At 41.2% G+C, this 22,079-nt stretch overlaps 2 protein-coding genes across 4 annotated transcripts in view; both read left to right on the top strand.

Moving 5' to 3' along the window:
* Positions 1 to 22,079, top strand: part of LOC117789066 (four and a half LIM domains protein 2-like) — a 57,987-nt gene that overhangs the window by 20,930 nt on the left and 14,978 nt on the right. The window contains exons 1-4 of one of the 3 annotated variants that reach the window (XM_034628083.1): positions 6,039 to 6,184; positions 10,649 to 11,171; positions 11,443 to 11,819; positions 11,891 to 12,135. In XM_034628083.1, the coding sequence (XP_034483974.1) occupies positions 11,011 to 11,171; positions 11,443 to 11,819; positions 11,891 to 12,135 (783 nt within the window). In that variant the 5' untranslated portion in view covers positions 6,039 to 6,184; positions 10,649 to 11,010. Of the gene's footprint in view, positions 1 to 1,253; positions 1,497 to 6,038; positions 6,185 to 10,648; positions 11,172 to 11,442; positions 11,820 to 11,890; positions 12,136 to 22,079 lie in introns of those variants that run through there. The other 2 variants (XM_034628081.1, XM_034628082.1) reach the window with 2 other exon arrangements.
* On the top strand, positions 13,677 to 21,283 carry LOC117789071 (trichohyalin-like). Its single transcript, XM_034628092.1, has 3 exons — positions 13,677 to 16,385; positions 16,442 to 16,504; positions 16,639 to 21,283. The coding sequence occupies exons 1-3, from the start codon at positions 14,355 to 14,357 to the stop codon at positions 21,019 to 21,021; spliced, it is 6,477 nt and encodes a 2,158-aa protein (XP_034483983.1). The 5' UTR covers positions 13,677 to 14,354; the 3' UTR covers positions 21,022 to 21,283.

The following is a 22,079-nucleotide window of genomic DNA, read 5'->3' as shown; positions in this document are numbered from 1 at the left end:
TCGCAGGGGGACGTAACACGACAACCCGCTGAGTGCGATCGTGCTATCTCCATATTGCCAGCTTCAGTTCGATCGTCACTCGGCTCATCGTTCGGCTCGTCGTTCGGCTTGTCACTCGGTTCGGGTGCTGTTCGCTTCACTTGCTGCATGGGCAATTAAAGTGTAATTAAAGACCTTGACTTGCTTTTTCTTGTGCTCTTGGTCTTTGTCTCTTTTACTATGCAGCGTGCTCTCAATTCTATTTGACTTTGGGAGCTTTAGCTTTAAATTGATTCCGATTGCGGCATTAAGCGCTTGGGTATGATGAGTGTATGCTTCCATTGAAATGTTGCAATTGGCGCTCAGCTTTCGGGTTCAGCTCAAGTTCAAAGCGTGCAGTTTTCTACAAGCACTTTTATTGGGAACTTAGGGCCAACGCCTGACATTGAGTAAAACTGACTGACTGAGAGACTGACTGACTGACGAAGGTCTGCCTCTTGTTTATTCATACTTCGCCTATTAAAATTGTTATTATGCAGCCGACGTTGCCTAACGGCGAACGGCGCTTCGTGCTCGATTTTGAGCTTCGTAGCTGCTTCTTCTGCTGTGCCTACTTGTTCGTATTTTCGTATTTTGACTCACGCTCAATTCTCGGCTTTGGCACTATTTGCAAATTAAACAGTTGTTTTTCATCGTTTGCGCGTTGCCCACACGATCCGCTGCCGTTGAATTCGCTTCGTTAGTTACTCGTTGTGCAGGTGCATAAAGTTAGTCGAAAAATTTCATTTGTTAACTCTGTCTCTGCGCGAGGTTATCAGTTGAGAGAAGCTTTCGCTCTCTTTTGATCTGTCTCTCTCTTTTTTTTTTTGGTCTCTTTCGCTCTGTTTGTCAATACAAGTGAGAGCACGTGTGTATATATATACAGTTAGTCAAGAATGTCTTTTGACAAAATATAAACACACATATTTGTTATTTTATTTATTTAAATATTTAAATTCGATAAGAATATATTCTTTCTTCCAAAACCCTTAAACAATATTATTAAATAAAATAAGAAATAAAATAATAAATAAAAAATAAATAATTTATTTTTGCAAAAAAATTGTGTAAATTTTTAATTATGTAAAAAAACTTACTTGACTAACTGTACATATGTACATACATATGTATGTATGTGTGTTGCTTATCGGTATCTGCCACACGCATTATTTATGACCGCTATAGATAGCTTAGCAGTCTGTCAACTGCTGTCATTGCTTACATTTGTTTACATTTTAAAGTCGTCGTGCTGGTTACAAAAATATGCAGCTTAAGTTGCAGTTGGCGTCGCCGTTGGCGTCGGCGTCGCCGCCAGCGACGTCATGTGATGTGTTTGAAGTGCAGCCAGTGTTGGTCAAGAAACAGCCAAAGTTTCCGACACGTGAACGTCACATGGCCATCAGACGTAAGAAATCATCGACACTTGTGTTTACCAACACGCCATCTCTCGGCAGCTTAGATAAACAGTACGAAGAGCGGTGAGTTTCAAAAGTTTAACAATATTCATCTTTTATTTACGAGTTTACTGGAATGAATACATTCATTTGTGATCGTTAAAGATTATTTGGTCAATCTTAACAAGTTTCAATCGTCCATCGCTAGTTATTCATCTATAGTTAATGGAAGTCCGACACTTTGGCACAGCCACGGGCGCAATTTATTTTATGAGTTATTGTGCGATAATTATGATGGAATGAATTTCGTCGGCAAATGCCGAAAAGTATTTTAATTGATCATCAATCTTTTGGCAAATGTAAAATATGAAAAATCGCTTTGAATTCTGTCGATTTTTAGCTGCTGTTTTGCATATTTTCGCACTCATTTCGAATATTTTGTATGTTTATTGATGATATTTTTCATTTCAAGTGAATACATTTTGCGATTTTCAAATTACAGAGCACTGAATTTTGGAGAGAAAAAAGTAATTGCCTGATTGATAGTAAATTTACCGATCTGACGCAATTTGTTTGTAGTTGTGTGTCAAATAAATCGTGTGGCTCAATTCCAAATGTATTCGCACTCAAGAGCGAATGTGCCCCCCATTAAACCCAATTAGTCCCGCTGTCTCGTATATCTAGAGAAACAAATAGACGGCCAGGCGCGAGTTGAAGCCCCAAAAAATTAAAAATAAAAAACAAAAACCATTTATCGGTGAAATGCACAAAAACTTGGCGAAAATTTAGTTGAAGATGATGGCAAATGATATTTTACTGGGAACTAGAATAAACACATCAACGTTTGGCCCGCTCATGTGATGTTTGTGCACAAATCAAGTCGAAAGTTGAACGTTTATATTATATAAATGAAATTAAAAACATTTTCTGGCTACCTGTAAAATGATGGCCTTAATGGCGGCAGGCAACAGACTCAATTTGGTACAGCGACAAGAGCGAGTCAGAGTCAAATGTATCTGCAAGATACGTGTATTTAATGTACTTGTAAGTAATATACATGTACATATCTGCGTGTATATGTGTTATTCGTCTAATGTTGTGATGTTTGTGTGTTCCCTCAAGGCAGCTGTAATTAAAAACGGCAAATGACAGCCACATGTATCATCATAGACGGGCAGGTAAATAAACAAACAATCGGACGAGCACAGATGAATTTTTGTAAGGTTCGCACACGAATCGTATTGCTTTGGATCAATATTTACGACTCATCCAATCTGTTGATAGATGGACTTTGTAATAAACATTGTGGTTTGCCCAAATGGAATTAAATGAATGTAATTCAAAATTATATCCATACATACATACTACTACTAGTTAAGTTCAAGTTCGTGGAAATAAATGGATTTCACTTTAATAATTACAATTCAATTATTAGACATTCATAAATAATATTAAAAAATTTCAAGTTCGATTATACAGAGATCGAACAAACTCAAATACCATCTGTATCTCTTTAAAGCAGCCAATGTTTTTAAAACATAAACGATTAGTTCAAAAAGTATCATAAATCTGTCATAAACTCATGTTGAAAAACTTATTTCTAATTTTTTTAAATAATATGTTTATTTTGGCGAAGAAACATGTTATTCATTTACCTCTGCTACTGATTCTCACGACCAAAGTGTGCGTTTATTTTCCAATCGATTCAAAGATGTTGAAAAGATTGCAAATTATCTGGAAATGCTCTATATGAAATGTTTAGATAATATCATTATAATTGTGGTTGTAATATGTTTCTTTATTTTTATTAAAGCTAAGTGTAGGCTTATTAGAGCTTCAAGGAATTTAAGTTATTTTTAAAATTTATTCCGAATATATCTTGAGCATCAAATTCCGCAAAATGCATGTTTTTGATTTTCTATTACCCTAAAAGTGTGCTATAATAATTTGAAGTAAAATTAATGTGAAATTGAAACTTGGAACTGGATATGATACTATCTCAATTCCCTTTTAATACTTTTTGTAGGCATAATATATATCTCAGCTTTGTCAATGCACTTCCGCAATCAGGGTAGATATTTATTGCCTCGACAGTTTCCTCTCCGTTTTTTGCATAGCCAATAGGCTCGATATGCAATTTCTACAGTATGCCCTCCATATGAGATTTTTTGCTATGCAGTGTCAACATTTTTTCCGGCATATCCACATCAATTACTTAATCAACGGCGTCGCCAAAGTCACGTTTTGCGTTTCGCAATCGAATACGGAGATATTCAACGTATTATTACTTTTATTTTTTTTTGTTTAATGGTGCTGCTTATCAAGTTGATAGACAGCCAGGCGGCAGCTGGACGGGACAGGGCAGGGCAGGGCTGTGGCAACTGCTTGGCCTTCTCACTTTCTGTATCTCGGCCAAGAGTTAATAATGTATGCAATTTGTAAGGCTTGGCTTGACCAAACGTGTGCCTCTAATTAAGAGCACACTCTCTTTGCCACACCAAGGGGGGCGGGTCATCAATCTTCAGTACACCTACGTAGGGAGTACGTAACCAGCACTTGGCCAAGACTCGCTGACATGGCTCATATTGTTGCTGCCCCTTCCACTATACTATTAAAGCCAATTAATCATTAATGTTTACGGCGTGCGCGATTTGTGCATTAAAAACAACAAAAATCTCATAAATTACGCCCCGTTCCCCAAAGCACGCAATGAATCTTTATCTTTTTCTCTCTGATCATTATTAGAGGGTATGGCGAAAGGTGGGAGGGGGAGGGGGGACTTCTGCTGGCGTCACAGCGAAAATTTGTACAGTTGGTCCCCCTCAACGCGTGTGCTGTCTATCAGTGTCTGAGAGTCTTGAGGGTCTGTTGACTTCGATGAATGAAAACACTTGGCCAACAACCAATCATCCCCAACTCATCACCACCCATATAGCCACAACTCCTCTCCCTCTGTCCCTCTGTCTCTTCTCTCTCTCTCTCTCTCAACACTTTGCTCACGTTTGTATATTTTTAGTGCAAATATACAAATTTACCAAAGTGCTGGCCAAGTGAGCAGCAGCAAAGAAATAACAAGCGTAGGGGAAAAATTTGCAAAACCGAAATTCGCATACACTTGACAATCCTAAAGGGTTGTCTGCATTTACAAGTATTTTTTTTTATGTGCAAATAAAATATGTATTTTTGTCAATTTGAATGATGTGAGTTTTAGTTGCGTTATTTACATGTGAATTGAGCTAGAGATGACACTTTGATAGTATCAGTAAAAAACTTATAATTTTAAGAAGGTAAGAAAGCTTAATAAACCAAATCTCAAAATACCGAAATTCTTTTTAATTTTAACAGAGTAAAATGTGTGTTCCAATCTGAATTAGCAATAAAAATATTGATTAATAAAATATTTACTCAAATTTGAGTATCTATAAATTATGAGTATCTATAAACTATCTGTGAACACAAAAACAATATAATTACTTGAATTGAACCAAAAACCCCGCTTAGTTTTTATAAACTTGCTTTTTCCATATCCAGACCATTTCCGAAAAGCTTCATCCTTGACTTTCTCCAACTTGCAACAAATGTGTATCAAAGGGGGTAATCAGATACGCTGTGGCAAACACACTGGTACTGTTGCATATACCCCATCAATTAGGGTAGGGGAAAGGCAACTGGCCAGCGATTTGAGCAACATTCAAAGGCATCATAATATTTTTACGGGCCATTTGTGTTGTCTTTATGGATTTTCTATGGTTGCTGACAATGTGTTCCCCCCTCTTCTAATCCCCTGCAGTCACCCCTAGTCTAGACCAATTGATCTTTTTTGCTACTTAGTTGCGCGTTTGTTTATAAATACATACATGTAATTTGTTGCATGTTATACTAATTCCGTTGGATGTGGTAATCAAAACAAGCAACTTGTCGCAGCCACTTGATAAATGTGGCTGCCAGTTGGTTAGTTGGCCGCTTGACTGTGACCTTGACCGCCTTTCCCCCTCGCACATTGCTGCAACGGAAACGTGGCGTGCAACATCCCTGGGCTACATTTGGCTAATGGCATCTAATAAATGCAATGTCGGCCGGTCATTAATTATTCCCATGCCCCCGAATCCATCTGCAGCTCTATTCGATGCCACTCAACTTCACTGAACTTCACACACGACTCCGCTGTGAGGCAGCGAAGCGCACTACCTGTTGACTTATTAACGTCCAAGTTGCAGCTCGATTCTCACACACGTGTGCAACGTGCGTTGTGTTAATGAAAACATGAAAGAAAAGCCAACGCATTCGGTTTGCTAATAAGCGGTTGCCGGTTGACGCAGCTGCAACGGTAGCGTCAGCAGCAGCCGCAGCAGCAGCAAGTGCCAAGTCATTATCGTTGCTTGCTCCCTTCGCGCTCTCCCACTTACGCTCTCACGCGCTCACGCGCTCTCTCAATGTTTGGTTGTCTCCCACGACGCGCGCTGTTCTTGTTGTTTGCTTTCTTTCAGCTGCGCTAGAGGGAGCTTCGTTAACGCAACGCTTCGGCTGCGGCGGCGTCGTTCGGCGACGCCGACAACAAACAACAACAACGACAGCAGCCACAACGAGGCACCAGACCAGACGACGACGCCGACGCAGAGTTCAGTTAGAATTGAATTGTGTAACGGTGCGGTTGTCGCGGTCTCAACGCTCTTTTTTGACTCGCTTCGCTAACGCGCGCGTTTTCGACGCGTTTTTTAATTTTTACTTGGTTTCGAGTGTTTTGTTTACTTTTTATTGTGCGAGCAAAAGAGGTGCAAAGACACAATAATTTAAAAATGATAAATCAAATTTAATTAAATACATGTTGATAATACGACAGCTTAATGTTTGTTATTAATTTCTTTCGAATCTGTGACGTCTGTGTTTGGATAATCTTGTATCTCAAGTTCAAGTGCTCGCAAATTCTTCGACTCATCTCATATTTTTGTGTGGTATCTACAAACAAAATGCCAATTGTTGGCTGCCATATTTGTTTACATTTATACATTTGTGGTTATTGTTAGGTATAAACATGCGGAAATCTCTAGTACAAGCAGCCAAATCATGTTGTCTTTAATATGCCCAAATATTTTTGTGCAATTTCATTTTGTAATTGTTAATTTTTTCTCAGCTCAGACCAAATACGAAATTGGCAAGTGTCGGTCAGTTGTTAACTTCAATTTTACAACAGATATTTTTGAATAATTCCCAATCTACTTAGAAACAGACTTGCTTAAGTTTTAATATTTGCCTGGCAAGATCGCTGTGGGGTTGATTAGTTGCTGCTAAATAAAAGAGCAGCTGTTTGATTTGCTTACCCTTTTGCTATTTGAAATGAAAAAATAAGCTAATATTGTTTTATTATTGCCACATCTGTTTATGCAAAAATATAGACGTACGGTTCTGTGAGACAATGGAAAAATACGTAAATTTTAAAAAGAAAAACAACTTGCAATAAACAATATTAGTCTTTGTTTCAAAATTAAGATTAATGTAGCAAAAGTCATATAAATTTTCTTATTTAACTAAATTTATGTGCAATATATGGGCGACAAGACTTTGTATCAAGAGCAAACACTTATTAAACAATAAATGCTTTTAAGACAAAGTACATTAAAATCCTTTTCTGTGCCTAAAATAAATATATTTCTTGAGATTTACAACACATTGTGAGCAGATTTCAAGAAAATGTCATCTCCCCAAGCAAAGGGCAGGGAAGTAAATCTAAAGCAAACATAATGTGCAAGCAAGGCCATAATAATTCACGTATTCACAAAGCGCAATGCAATTTGGCATTTTCATACATACATACATATAAATAAAGTAACAGTTGCAAAGGAAAGTAATTTTTTATTTAGCATACGCATGTGTAGTTGCATTTGCATTTGTGTTTGTGTATCTGCAAGTCATAAACCATAAGTAATGTCATTGTTCAAACAAGAACAACAACAGCTGAACATCAATCTGGGGGGTTCCATTCGCGTTCTCACTCGCACACGCACTCAGTCACTCTTCTAATCCTCTCAACCTGTCTGCTCTATGTCTCCTTTTCCTTTCTGCCTGCGTATGTTAATATTCTACCTTGGTTGAGAGCGACATTATCATTGTTTTGCGCTTACTGATTCAATTAGCGGTTGCCATCCATACGCATAATTTATAAACTTATTTACTTATTGTAGCTATGTAGGGCAGTAGCCGCAGCAAACTGCATTATTCTATGGCTCATTGTTGTTGCTGCTGTTGCAGTTGCTGTCGTCGTAATCGCATTAAAAATCATTTAATCGAAAGCGAAGAGAGAGGGAGAGAGCGCGTGGGTGAGCGTACGCTTAAGCTTTGAACTGGGTATCATACTCTGTCTGCCTCACTCTCTCACACTCATACACACACACACCTTGCACTCATAATTGAGATTTGTTGCACTCCAGCGTTGACTTTTATGCGCGCTTTTATTGTTTATTGTTTATGGCGCAACATGTTCAATTATAGTGGAAAATTGGATTTTGTTCTCCCTGCGGGAAGGAAGGTCAGTGCAAAATGTATCTGAGCTGCAAATAGGCAAAAGCCAACAGGCCAAAAAATATCAGACAGCGGACAGCAGACTGACAGAATAATGCTAGTGCTCTGGAAATTGGAAGAGGGCCTCCTCCGTTCAGGGAAATGTCAGTTTGTCGCCAAAAAGTTTTCCAATTGCCCGCCCTTGCGTATCAGCGTGTAAATGAAAGTGACTTTGGGGCTTATCAATTGTAATTGTGGACTGCGGCTTCCTCTCCCTTTACTCTTTACTTAACTTAACCGAAAAAGTGCCAAATGCTGCGGGCAATAACGAAAGCTGTTGTCTCTCTATGTTCATATGTATGTGTGTGTATCTCTGTGTGTGGCTGTGTATGTAGAGCACTTGCTGGCTTTTAATTACATTTATCTGGCAGCAAAACTTTGGCTGCGACTTTGGCGCTTTCTGTTCCTGCCGTGTGCGTTATGTTTTTATACCCTGGGTTTTTAAAGACAGCAGTAGTATTGACACCTGTTTTTATCACTGCAGTAAGCATCCCAAATTTTATTAAATTTCAAATGTTAAGTTGCCTGTCTTTTAACAGAGCGATCTTCGTTAAGTTGACTGCTCTTAAGCAAGTAGATAAATGTTAGTTGACTGCATATAAATATTTTGTTATATTTAAATTGTTAAGATGGCTGTCCTTTAGCAGAACGATCTACGTTAAGTTGGCTGCTCTCAAGCAAGTCGATTAATGTACGTTAAGTTGGCTGCATTCAAACATTTCGTTTAATTTTAAGCGTTAATTTGACTGCGTTTAAATATTTCGTTTCGCTAATTGAAAGGTATCTTTTTAAAGTTATTGAATAATTGTGCCACTTGAGCACGTTTATTTAGTTAAACTTTTGGGTTACAGAGTATCTTTGAGGTTCTGCAACTAGATAACGTTGTATTTATGCGCATTCTGTTGATTGGTCTATCAGTTAATATATTTTTGTGATTTTGTCGCAATTCAATTAAATAAATGCTGCGCTATTTTCGTTGATAAACGCACAACTGACACCAAGTTGATATGGCAAAATGAAAACGTACATATGTAGTCTCATTGTCACATTGTCTTTAATCTAAAATGAACACGTTTTAATAGCATAATAATTGTTTATTCTGTGATAAGGTTGCGCATCCCATAACAATGACAGAAACAACAATGACTACATTATGGAACAAACATTAACTGAGATTATTTACATAGTATATTTAGCTCTGACACAGATGCGAGAGGTGTATATACATATCAACAGTTATCTCCTGATAGAGCAGAAAATAAATATAGCAATCTGCTGCGATGAGCGAAATTTCGTCTTACAGTCTGTTCAAAGAAATCTACAAACTTTTACCTGAGACCAATTTCGGTATCTGATTTTTGCATAGCTAATGAAGGCATGTACTAACTATACACAACTGTCAGACTTTCATTACACAAAATTAGATTAACTATGTATATAAAAATTCAACTTTTATTTGTATAGATCAATTGTATTGCCATTAACATCGAAATCAGAAAAGAAGCAATACGCTTACTCATCATACCCTGTTGCGCTGAGAAAAATCTCTTTAAATTAAAGAGATTGTTGTCTAAATTATCCGATTGACCCAAAAAACATTTCGCATAATGACGTTTTTTGAGAAATTATTCATATGCAAGGAAACGTACATAACTTGATCTTGATAGGAGTGCACAAAGAAATTGCGAATATGAATCATACGCTTACAATATATTCATTTGCTTATTTCTGCCATGTTTGCATTACTTAGCCAGAACTTCCCACCTCCAATCTCCTCCTTTGTCAACTCGTTGGCTATTTTGCAAACCTGTTGCATTTTCCGCATCAAAGTCGTGAGCAATTAGCAATAGTTCCTCAATTGGCGCTTAGTTCTGTTCTGTTCTGTTCATATCAAGTCTATAAAAGGTCATCGAGCATTTTTTGCAGTGCATTTGCATATCTTCCCTGTCTACAACATACATCATTTTCAAGAAATCAGCTTATCTGACTTGAGCGTTTGCTCATGGGCTATTTTTTAACATTATTACGTACTTAGAGTTATTTCATTTTGCTTGAATTTCGTGGCGGTTGACAATCTTTTAGGTTTGTCTTTCCTGTTCCCCCCACCCCCACTCTCGATGACATCACGCAATCCCATTTTCTGTCAGTGTGTGTGTGTGACAGAGGCAGTCTTTTTTATTAATCTTATCAGAAAGTTACCTCTTGGCATGCACTGATACCTTTACCTAAAACTTTACCTTTATTTTATGGGAGTTTCTCTGAGTGGCAACGAATACCTTTTATACTAAAGTGCTGGTCATTTAGTTTGGATCGGTAGCTGGCATGGCATTTGGCCATATGAGCTCATACCTGATGGCCCATTCCATAATTTACGCATTTGTGTGTATTTTTGTTGTGTGGTGTGGGTGTATTTATGACGCTGATTATTTTTATCTAATTGAAAAATAAGTAAACAGTCAATTAATTGCAATGCTCCAGCCATTCCACTAGAAACTAAGCATTTATTTTTTGCGTATGTAAATAAATATTCAATAGTAAACAACAAAAAAATAGCATTTAAATGTATCGTAAATTTGCGAGCAGATGAATAAAGGTTAAGTTAACACCTTAATCAAAATGTCAATGAGCAAATAATCCACAACACAGACGTGCTAAATAAGTGGTGTTTAACTTATTCCCAGTTTCTTCTTAATTCGAATCGAGGCGCCCAGCTGCTTAAGAGGCCGTTCTGAAGACCAAAACAAACGCAAAATTTGATGAGTCAAACAGAAAAGGCTGAAACCGAAACAGATACAGAAACAGAAACCGAAACAGATACAGAAACACAGAAAGAACGCATGAAACTTAAACTTAATGCAAGAAAGCAAAAGAAAGCAAGTTTATTTAAAAGCGAAATAAAAGCAAACAAAAATAATAAGCAATAATAATCATAATCATAATAAAAAACAAAAAGTTAAAAAAAATAACACTGGCCAAGTTCTCTGCCGAGTACAAAGTGCAGTTAACTCAAAGTTGCCATAAAGTACCGTAAAGTCAACATAAAATGGTGAAAATGCTCGACCTGGACCGTCACGCTGAGTGCCCCCTGTGGGCGGCATTAGCTTCCGATGTGCCCTGGACGGGCATGCACTATGCGTGCCTCAATGTCCTCAACATTTACTGCAAAGTATTCGATAGAAAAGAAATTTACGATCTCATTGTAAGGTAAGCGACCGCAGCACAGCATTAAATGAATGAAAGCTGTCGCTAGATGGCGCCCGCTAGCGAGCTTTCGCTGACGCTGTGTAAAAACAGCGGCAATTAATTGTATCAATGCATTTTACATTCTTTGATTATATTGAATTATTTAAATGGGAAATGTAATACTTGACTTGGCTTGAAAATACCCTGTAATAAGGAATTTATATTGAAATTAATTATTTATTTATCACATATGAAAAGCTTACTCAGGATCCATTATCCCTTATGCTTTCAGGAAGACCTGTCAGTCCTGCAAGTGTCCGCGGGAGGCGCACGCCATTTACCAACAACAGACGACCAATGTGCATGAGAGATTGGGCTTCAAGTTGGTCTCGCCAGCGGATTCTGGTGTGGAGCCACGGGACTTGGGCTACACGTGGGTGCCGCCGGGTGTGCGTGTCTCCTCCCGGGTTAATCGATACTTCGATCAGCTGCCGGAAGAGAAGGTGCCGCGTTTGGGCAGCGAGGGGGCGCGGGTGCGAGAGCAGCAGATCTCATATCAACTGCCCAAGCAGGATCTCTCGCTGGAGCACTGCAAGCACTTGGAGGTGCAACATGAGGCATCTTTCGAGGACTTTGTGACGGCGCGAAATGAAATTGCATTGGACATAGGTAAGTAATCATAATCACAATGAAATTTCTTATTTCAAGAGTTCAACCTGCTATTTCTGTTGTAATTGTAGCCTATATCAAGGATGCGCCGTACGATGAGCACTGTGCGCACTGTGATAACGAGATTGGTGCCGGTGAATTGATTGTGGCCGCACCCAAATTCGTGGAGAGTGTCATGTGGCATCCAAAGTGCTTCACGTGCAGCACCTGCAACGAGCTGCTCGTGGACCTCACCTACTGCGTCCACGATGACAAAGTCTACTGCGAGCGCCATTATGCGGAAATGCTGAAACCCCGCTGCACGGGCTGTGATGAGGTGAGTGGTCTGTCCATCAACAAATTGACTTGTCCCCTTTGCCACATTCCTCTCTGTCCCTAAATCTTGTCACACACATGCTGTGCTAATGACTCGACGCGATTTCACCTTCATTCGCTAAGTAAAAATGCTTAGCACACTTTCGGGCGGGTCTATTTTTTTTTAGTTTTTAATTGGACCTCAACTCTCGTTGCTCGCATTTCCTTTATTTTTCCGAGCTCTGCTTTTATTGTCTGTCGCTCGCAGTCACCTTTAATGGTCGAGGTGTGTCCACTTCTCTTCCCTCTCTCTCCTTTTCTGTTACATTCTGAGTGTTTTGCCATTTTCATTGAACTTCATATATGTTGTGCCATTAAAAATGTGAAAGCTTCCCTTGACCACATTGCACATTGGCCATTACCAGGGCTAAAATGCGACAATGTCAACTGACAGTTCATTTGGGACATTGGCTCTTGACGTGTTGACATCGTGCGTACAGCACGAGATTTTCCCCGCTAAGTGAGTAGCAATCATAGCATAGAAATGACATCAAGATTGCTTTTGAAATCTGTTGTCGGTGCTAAAAATACAGGCAAAACAAAATCAAGGCAATATTGCAAATATTTTGATACTTCAAGTTTTCTTTTTGATTGGAATAAATGAATCTTTACAATTTATAATGATTCTTACGTAATAATAGCGTAGAAAACCAAAAATATTACAAATGACATTTAAATAATTTGGATACTTTTTGAGAACATTATTAATACTTTGTAAAAATAACTTAAAGGAATTGACCCCAAAATTTCAACTAATTACAATTCAAATTGTCAGAAAACAAAATACTTAAGTACTTTTATATTATTCTAAGTTTCGTAAAAATAATATAAAACTCTTTCAGATTATCTATCTGTTAACCCTAATTCTGTTGGCATTGAACATAGTAGTGTGTTCTTTAAGGCGATGGTCATTCGGTCACGCCCCCTTCTTGTGTGCTGTCAAGCATTAATTCTCTTCATTTTTTTTTTGTTTCTTCGGTCGTCGCACACTTTCGCTTTCAGCACAAACCAATACAAAATACAAATTAAAAACAAACAGACAACGACCCATTTATTTTTGGCACATTTTTCAGATATTTATGAGAAAAGCAAACACACACACAAACAAACCAAAAAAAAAATATAAAAATAGTTTTTATATTTTTTTTTGTATTTTTATATTGTTGTGTTGCTTGAGAGCAAAAATGCGAGAGCGCATCGAACCGAATGTTGTTTATTATGTGGCATCAACAATTCGCAATTAAAAAGATTATGTTGTTGCTTGTTGCCACAATTTATGGCAGCAACAACTGCTGCAAATAGGCCAAAGCGATGTGACATTGGCAATGCAACAAATCACGAAGGCCACGCACAAAGAAAAAAAACTATTAAAAAAACATAAATAGCAAAAGCGAAAAGCGTAGCAAAAAAATGCGAAAATGCTGAGAAAAAGGAATATGAGAATAAAAACTCATACAGCCGTAATATTCATACGGACTCGTTTAAATATTCATTCGCAATTTACATGGCGCGCTGATTAGAAACGCTGTTCCGTTGGCCAATTTCGATTTGCCAATCTGTTGCCAAAATAGTTACACACGGTTCCCCTCCCTCGAATATTTTCTCAATCTCTCTCTCTCTCTCTCTCTCTCTCTCTTTGCTCTTCTGGTCGCCAATTAGCGCCTGTGCTCTGTCGTGTGTGTGAATCACTTGATTTGAGTGTCGTGGCCCTTATTCAGTCGCATTAATCAGTTGCAAGACGATCGATTAACTGGCAACAACTGTGCCTCCGCCGCGTGCAACTGACTCGCCGCTCCGGGTGCCCCAAAAAGCACAAAATAAAAGTCAAGTGAAAAGTGAACAAGTATCACAAGAAAATTATACACATATTCTGATAAATTTCAAAATATTTGTGAATTTCCTCAAAGCAAGCAGCGCTCATCAATTTTCGCACAAATTTTCGCGCAAGCGAAAATTTTAATTGAATTACCTAATCACTTGCCCTGAGTTCCGCGAGAGTGAGTGTTTCGAATATTTCTGAGTGTCTGAGTGTGTTGTGAGTGCGTGGTGAATTTTAAATAATACACAGACACTGTCCATATTCACATCTTACATTCTCGCATCCCACATTGCATTTGTGGCTGGCCTGGGAGACACTTCTCAATTGGAGGAGCATTACGCAAGCGACAACTAGAGGAAAGCATGTCGTCTGATGACGCTCTAACCGGCGTCGGGGAGCTGCTTTTCACTCTATTGATTGGCTATCTGGGCGCCCTGGAATTCGCCTTTGTGGCACGTCATCTTTATCACTGGACATGCCGGCATCCCGATTCACAGGAGGCAGTTGATGCCGCTGCCGATGCTGAGGAGTTGCCACGACTACGGGATCGCCTCGAAAAGGAGCTGGCTGAGGCAATGGCAAGGGAGGCAGCTGCTGGCGGCAATGTCATGCAGGATGGAGTCCTCTACACCAATGGTTTTCGCTTGGAGTCACCTGATGATAAGAGAAAGGCATTGGCTGCCGAATTGGAGCGACAGCGGCAAATTGAGGACGAGACACGCAAACAGCTGGCGGAGGCCGAATTTAAATTGGCCGAGGAAAGGAAGAAGGCCGAGCAAGAGCGTTTGGCAGCTGAGGCGGCTGAAAGCGAACGAAAACTAATAGAGGCGGAAAAACAACGCGAAGCGGCGCAGCGAGAACGTGAGGAAAACGAAAGAAAAATCATCGAAGCAGAGCGACAACGCGAAGAGCAGGAAAAGCAACAGGAAAGAGAACGTGAGCGATTAGAAAATGAAAGAAAATTGTTTGAAGCTGAAAAGCAACGCGAACGTGAATGTGAGGAAAATGAAAGAAGAATGCAAGACGAGGAAAAACAGCAACGCGAACTAGAGGAGAACGCCAGAAAACTACGAGAGGCAGAGCAACAACGCGAACTAGAGGAAAATGAAAGAAAACTGCGGGAAGCAGAAGAAAAACGTCTTGAAGCGGAGCGGGAAAGAGAACTCGCTGAGGCGGAGGCAGAGAGGCGTCTCTTGGAAGTGGAGAATGAGCAGGCTAGACGAGATGCGGAGATTGTGGAGCGATTGTTGGCGGCGGAGCGAGAGCGCAAGTTGAGTGCAACAGAGAGTGAACTGGAGGAGGAGGCGCTCATCTTGGAACAGTCACGTCGATTGGCAGGCAGCAAAATGAATCTGGAGAGGAAACAAAAGTCAATTGAGGAGAATGCTCGTCTCTTTATGGAGGCAGAGGAGGAAATGGTGATGGTGCAACAACGCATGTTGCAGGCTGCACAGGCGGAAGAGGAGTCGGAGTACGCTGGAGCCATACCTGTTGTAGAGGAGCCTTGCATTAAAAAAATTGTGCCACCTCGTTTTGAGCAACCACATTCAGCTCAGGCAATTGAAGAGCCCCTCGTTGTGCAGCGTGTGAAAACTCAGCTTGGACAAGGAAGCGGTCGCGAGGATCCCTACATGGTTAAATCGAAGACCTTAATGTTTCCTGGCGTATCCGACGAGGGATCCTCTGTGGACCCCATTTCCAGTCAGCAATCCTCGTTTAGCACTCAACCCTCTGAGGAGCGCTCGCATCTGTTAACGGAAGAGGAGCGTCCGGAACCAGAGGGAGAGGATAATTTACCCGATGTGCAGTACACCGAGGACTATTTGCGATCCCTTGACGGTATCAAGAGTCGTCCATTGATCAGGGAAGATGGATCGGGTCGAAGACGCGCCTTTAAGAAGCGCCGTTCGAGTGGAAGTTCTAATTCATCGCGTGACTCACGAGCCTCACGCGATGAAGAGCTCAAAATGTTCACTTCTCTGGAAGAAGAGGAGCTGCGACATGGCGAGAAGGCGGACTACAATCCCATCAAGTATACTACGGACCAAACACTACGAGTCAAGACCCACCAGAGACGTCACAAGCGAAGTCCTGCCAAGGATGTGAAGCCACCAGCAGATGCAAGTGGCTCTCTGGAAATGCTTGGTGAGGAAAGCACAAATCCCTGGGGCGAAGTAACGCCCGAACACTACAAGGATACGGAGTTTTGGAAGCGCGAAAAGGCGTTGTCCATTAACGAGGAGGAACTGGACCTAGAGAGACGAGCCTCCGGTGAAGAAGTTATCGAGCCGGAAAAAAACCAGCCCAAGGCATCCTCATTCGAGGAGGCGACCAACGAACAAAATGAACTGGCGGCCACAACGTTACTCAAGCAGTGTTCCAAGGAGCAAGTGGTGAGTGTTTGGGCAATAAAAGATGATAAAATATATTTAATGAATGTACATATCAGGACAAGGACAGCACGGAGAGCTCCAAGACAACGGAGTCAAGTGGCAGCGACATCAAATCCAACGTAAGTGCCAGTTTAATAAAAATTGGCCTGGCTTTTATGCTTGCTTTAACCGCTTTTCATTTGCCTTTCATATGCGTTCTATCTACCTGCTTCTGCTTTCGCTTTCGCTTCTGCTTTCTTCTTTCGCTTTAAAGCTGCAAACCTCCTCTATAACAGAGGAGCAGCGTCAAGGCGGCTCTCCTAGTCTACGGCGGAGTCCACGCATCGATGAAATGGATCATTATGAGGAACGTTGGCGTCAGTCGGAGGAGGCAAGTCATTTGACCAGTCAGCCGCCCAGCATTTCCGTACAGCAACCAGATACGGCTCCTTGGCGCGATCAATACGGACTTCTCATGGAGGGAATAAGCGATTTCTATGACTTTACTGCATCTGTAAATCCGTCGAGATCACGTCCTTCATCGCGTAATTCTTCACCGCAGCCTAGAAACGTCGCGAATCGCATGGATGTGGACGAGGAGCATACTCTGGAGGTCTATGATGACACTCAGGATGGTCTTATAACTGGTGAATTGAACTGTGAACTTGTTCTACAAATGCTTGAGACAACTTTAAATGAAAATGAAATTCAAGTGGAGCAGCTTCAACTTCAGAATGTTGCAGATGATGTGAACAATGGCAACGGTATCAATCAAATGGTTACCATGGCTTACGAGTCTCCAGAAGAACGTCGTCGATCTCGTTCTCGATCCCGATCGCATCCCCTTTCAGTGACTGAGCTGGAACAGAGCATTCAAGAGAAGGATCAGCTGGCAATTGATCATTGCACTCCCATGGAAGTTGAAACTATCGAAGAAGCAGAGAGGCATATCAGTCTCACGTCAGAAATCTCTCTTCCTCAGCCTGTCATCGAGATCAATGCCATGGTTGACGAGCAAATGGATAACTCTGAGCCGACTCCTACTCGCGAGGAGATGCGTCTCTTTCTGGAAACCTTGCGAGCTGAGCGTAATTCTCGTTCTAGATCTCGTTCCCGATGCCGTTCACCTCTACCTTCTTCGGATAACATAGCTCGCAGTCTGGAAACCCGAAGACAGAAACGCATCAAGCAAAACGACGAACTTTTCGAAAAGCTGCAGGATGAAGAGAGACAAAGAAGCAATTCAACTTCACCTGTGCCAGTGGTCGAACCAATTATAGCCCCAACTCCTCCTCCCGTGCCCACAATTTCAATTGAATTTACTGAGGACCAACCTTTAGAGGAGGATAAGGAACCCGAAGATACTCCCGAGTCTATGGCCAGGTTATTCGAGCAGCTTCGTTTAAATCGTGTTCGTTCCCATTCACGTTCCCGTTCGAGATCTCCACTCCCAAGTGCCGCCAACCTGGAGCATAGTTTGCAGAAGCGACGGGAAAAGTTGATAGCCCAAAACGATGCCTTCTTCGAACAGCTACAAGAACGTGCCAGAACACCAGAGCCAGAGGTTAGGGTCATTGTGGAGCACGTCTACGAATACGTCGAGTCCAATGAGTTTGAAATTGAAAGTCGTGATATGCGCTCCCTTTCACCTTCCCGATCACGCTCCATTTCAGCTGGCAGTGCTTCTGGCTCTGAGGATGAAGATTCGCATCAGTTTCATCTTATGCTTAACTTGGAGGGATCCGACGGAAGAACTCTGCGTAAGAACAGCGAGGAATTGGAGAGTGTCTTGGCCAACAATGCCAAGCAACGTGAAGTTGACTTGGAGGCACTTCAAAAGTTAAACAACGCAAGCGAGGAAATGGAAATTCGTTTGATGACTCCTCCCAAATCGGACTATGAACGCACTTTTTCCGAAGCGGCTCGTGATCTAAAGGATGAAATAATGGTGAGTGGATTCAAGCGATCCACATACGTTGGGGAGTCCCTGGACTTGGACAGTGAGCTAGAGCAGGAGCATCAGGTGAGCGCAGAGGTCCAACGCTCGCGCAGTCCATCTCCCTGCTTGGATATGGATGAGGCCAGGGAACAGGCAGCAGCACAGCGTGAACTTCAAGCTGCTATACTGAATTCTCTTGTTACAGCAAGTGAAGCGAGTGGAGCAGATTCGGAGAAGCGACTCGGTGCCAAGCCTAAAACTAATGAATATGAACGCACCTTTTCCGAGGAAGTCAAGGATACGCAGCGCATGAAGGAAGAATCACTCTCCAGTGGCTTCAAGCGATCCACCTATGTAGGGGAATCTTTGGACATGGGCATAGCATCACAACTGGATGATCTTAGACATCGCACAGCCGAATTCCAACGTTCTCGCAGCCAGAGTCGCTCTCCAATTCGAGATGAGGGAGATGTGCCTGCTCTTAAGAATATTGAGGCTGAGGTGGCCAAGCGAGAGCTTCAGGATGAGCTCCTAGATCAATTTGCCGCATCGAGCCTAAATTTTCAGAACTTTTCACGCTACCTGAATGCAGATTTCTTAGATAGTGAGAGACGTGCATCGGACTCGGCCATAATTCAACTTGATCCCTCTGCAGACTTGGAGCCGGAGGAGTATCATCATTTTCGTCGTTTTTCGCTGGCCCAGGAGCAGCCAGTGGAGGAGTATCCCAGTGATGAATGCGTCTACATATCTCAAGTCGAAGTGCACTCGCTAACGGGCAAGAGAACTTGGCTTAAAGAGGATTTCTACACGCAAGACTTGGCCAACTTGGAGTTAAGTCTGGGAGACGAAGCAGAAAGATACTCGGAGAGGAAAACACACTATGTTTCGGAGGGATCTTGGGCACGTGCTGTGCTAGCAGCCGAGGCAGAGGCAGCTGAGTTTGATGAAACGAGTGCCATTTACAATTATGACATACTCGGGGAATACCCTGTAATTGACGAAGGCAGCAGCAATGACAGCGACGATGAGCGTCAAACTGTAGTTGAAATTGATGACGATGATGAGTACGAGTTTGAACTGGATGAGGGCATCTCGGATAACAATGAACGCACTCAGCCTACAGATGAATCTCATCACGACACTTCCGAGTGCGAGGAAGCTGAACGGAATGCAGATCGTTATGCTAATCGTGGTGCCAATGATTGGGAGGAAGTCGATAATGTCGATGAATTGGCTGACTATGGCGTAGACGATGGCGCTGTGGGAGGAACCTATTCTGATCCCGACTCCTTCATTGAACAAATCTACAACGATGCTGTAAAGAATCGCAAGCAATCTGGAATTCTCCGGGAGTATGAGACTATGATACAGGAACAGTTGAATGCAGAAAATGCCGATCAGAGTGAATCGGATAAGGATAAATCCAGCTCAGACAGTGAACGTTATGCACTCTGGGCCAAGACCAGAGAATTGGACAGATCCGAGGAGAGTAATAGACACAGAGACATTGATATATCAATTGGGTTGCTTGAAAGCGAGCGTAGAGATACGGAAATGCGTTACCTGGGAGATGCTCAGGTGGCTGCTCGACAATCAACTCGGCTAAGAACTCGCTATGGTTACAGCCCGAAGCTACAGGTCGGAGTTGTGGAGGATGACATTGAGGTGGATCTGAATTACAAGCCCAAAAGAGAATACAATTGGCGCAAGAACTTCAAGTTGGATGATAATGAATCTCAGGAAGTGACAGCCCATGCCGATGAAAATCTCCAATCAACTGAGACTAACCTAGTTGAACATCTGGATCAAGATCAATATCCGGTAGAGTCTGAAATGCTGATAGATAAAGAACAAGAGCAATACAATCTTGACCAAGATATGGATTCACTGGACCTGCGTCGCTTTAGCTTTGGTGGAGAAAGCATAACGCTCTTTAGTCGCAGTCCGGAGCGGGAGAAATTGTCCGATGTACCTGAGGAAGGACAGCAGGAAATGGAAAACGGAGAAGTGGGCTATCAACAATTAGAAGCTGAACTGGCACCGCCTGAGGAACCAATGAATGAGAAGCCCAAGAAGAAAAAGAGCAAGAAGAAGTCTCGCAAAGGTTCGAAAACCGAGGAGGAATTGCTCGATGACAACGATTCAGATAATCAGCAATATAATAGACGTAGCTCTGCAACCAGAGAAGACGTGGAATCCCTTACTGAAGCACCCAAAAGAAAGGTGCGATCACGACGGAGCTCCAAGAGCAGCACAACCAATGAGGAGATTAATGGAGATGTGTTGTCTTCAAGAAGTAGCCTTGGTTTTGTGGCAGAGGCCTTGGAGGGCATTACCGAATTCGAGACGCCAGAGGAAACATCTTTAAAAAAGAAGACAAAGAAACGCAAGAAGATATCCAAGGAAGCCAAGGAACCCAGGGAACAGACTTTGCCGGAGGAGCAGGACATCGATCAGGCTTTGGTCGCAGCACTCTCGGAGATTGCTCCTATAACCGTGTCCGCCTCAACGAATCTAACGCCAGCCTCAACCCAACAGAATATTCTATCCAGCATAAGTGTGGGGCATAGTCTATGCCTTACACCAGCTTCATCCTTCGAGGAGCCACTGAGTCCAACTTTGCAAAATAACCATGTGGCAATTGTAGCTCCAGCTCGCTCTGTTGTGGATACATTTGATATACTCAAAGATGCTAACTTCTATCCGCTTTTCTAAATTGCATGATATATTATTATACATACATATATGAATATACGATTACACGATTCAGTTACATTTGATTAAACTATTTATCTGTTTCTTATAGACATGTTCATAAGCCCAAAAGTCAAACCCAATTATCGTGCACGCTGTACAAAATCAAATCCAAATCAATTTAGCACCCAAGCACTCCGAACCGCACTGAGGATACCCATGAATATCCATGAATGTACTTAGGATCACATTGTATTATACTAACGAGCAGACCCAAGAAAAACAAAACCAACACGAACGATATATCGAATGAGAAATGGATTATTGTTATACATTATTATTAATATTATATTGTATGATTTAATTGTTAGTTTATTTATTTATCGATTCCTTTATAAATGCTGAGAATAAATACAAAATGAATATGATGAGAAACATTTGTTGTAATCATTTCATTCAAAAACTGCATCTGACGCAATGCGCTCTGACGCATCTATAAATAATTTCCCCTCCCCAAAATGTTCGCCTAATATTCTATTTGTATCTTTTGCTGCGCCTTTACTCGGTCTTTCTTGGTTTTTGGGGCATTGTATGGATCGCGAAAAATGCTATAGCATTGAGATCACTTCATTGTTGTTGCCCTGTCATCATCATCATCGTCATCATCATTTAAAAGTCCCAAATGCATGCGCCAAGTGCACTGACATTCAGTTCGAGACAATTGGCCATATACGAGTACTCATACCATTTAAACCATATAATATATACTATGTACCATTCGCTTGGCCCAATTTGCATTTTTGGCTGATTTCAGTCGCATGATGTCATCGTTTTTCGCTGAGCATGTGTCGAGTCTGACGGGAGAACAAAAGTCTTTTGATGGGATTATTTTAATAGTCTTGTCAGACAGCCACAAAAAATACTTAAAATGTCAGGAACTGAAAAACATTTATCTTCCATTATTCAATTGCATTTTACTGTTGAAATTCTACATATTGCTTGATGACATATTTTCAAAATATTTCCATATCAGATCAAGGTATCTCAAGTTTCTTTGCGAAACATATTCTATAATTTCT

Source organism: Drosophila innubila, assembly GCF_004354385.1.
Source record: "Drosophila innubila isolate TH190305 chromosome 3L unlocalized genomic scaffold, UK_Dinn_1.0 0_D_3L, whole genome shotgun sequence".
Classification (NCBI taxonomy): Eukaryota; Metazoa; Arthropoda; class Insecta; order Diptera; family Drosophilidae; genus Drosophila; species Drosophila innubila.
Note: the sequence above shows the minus strand (reverse complement) of the source record. Positions and strands in the feature narration are given on the sequence as shown.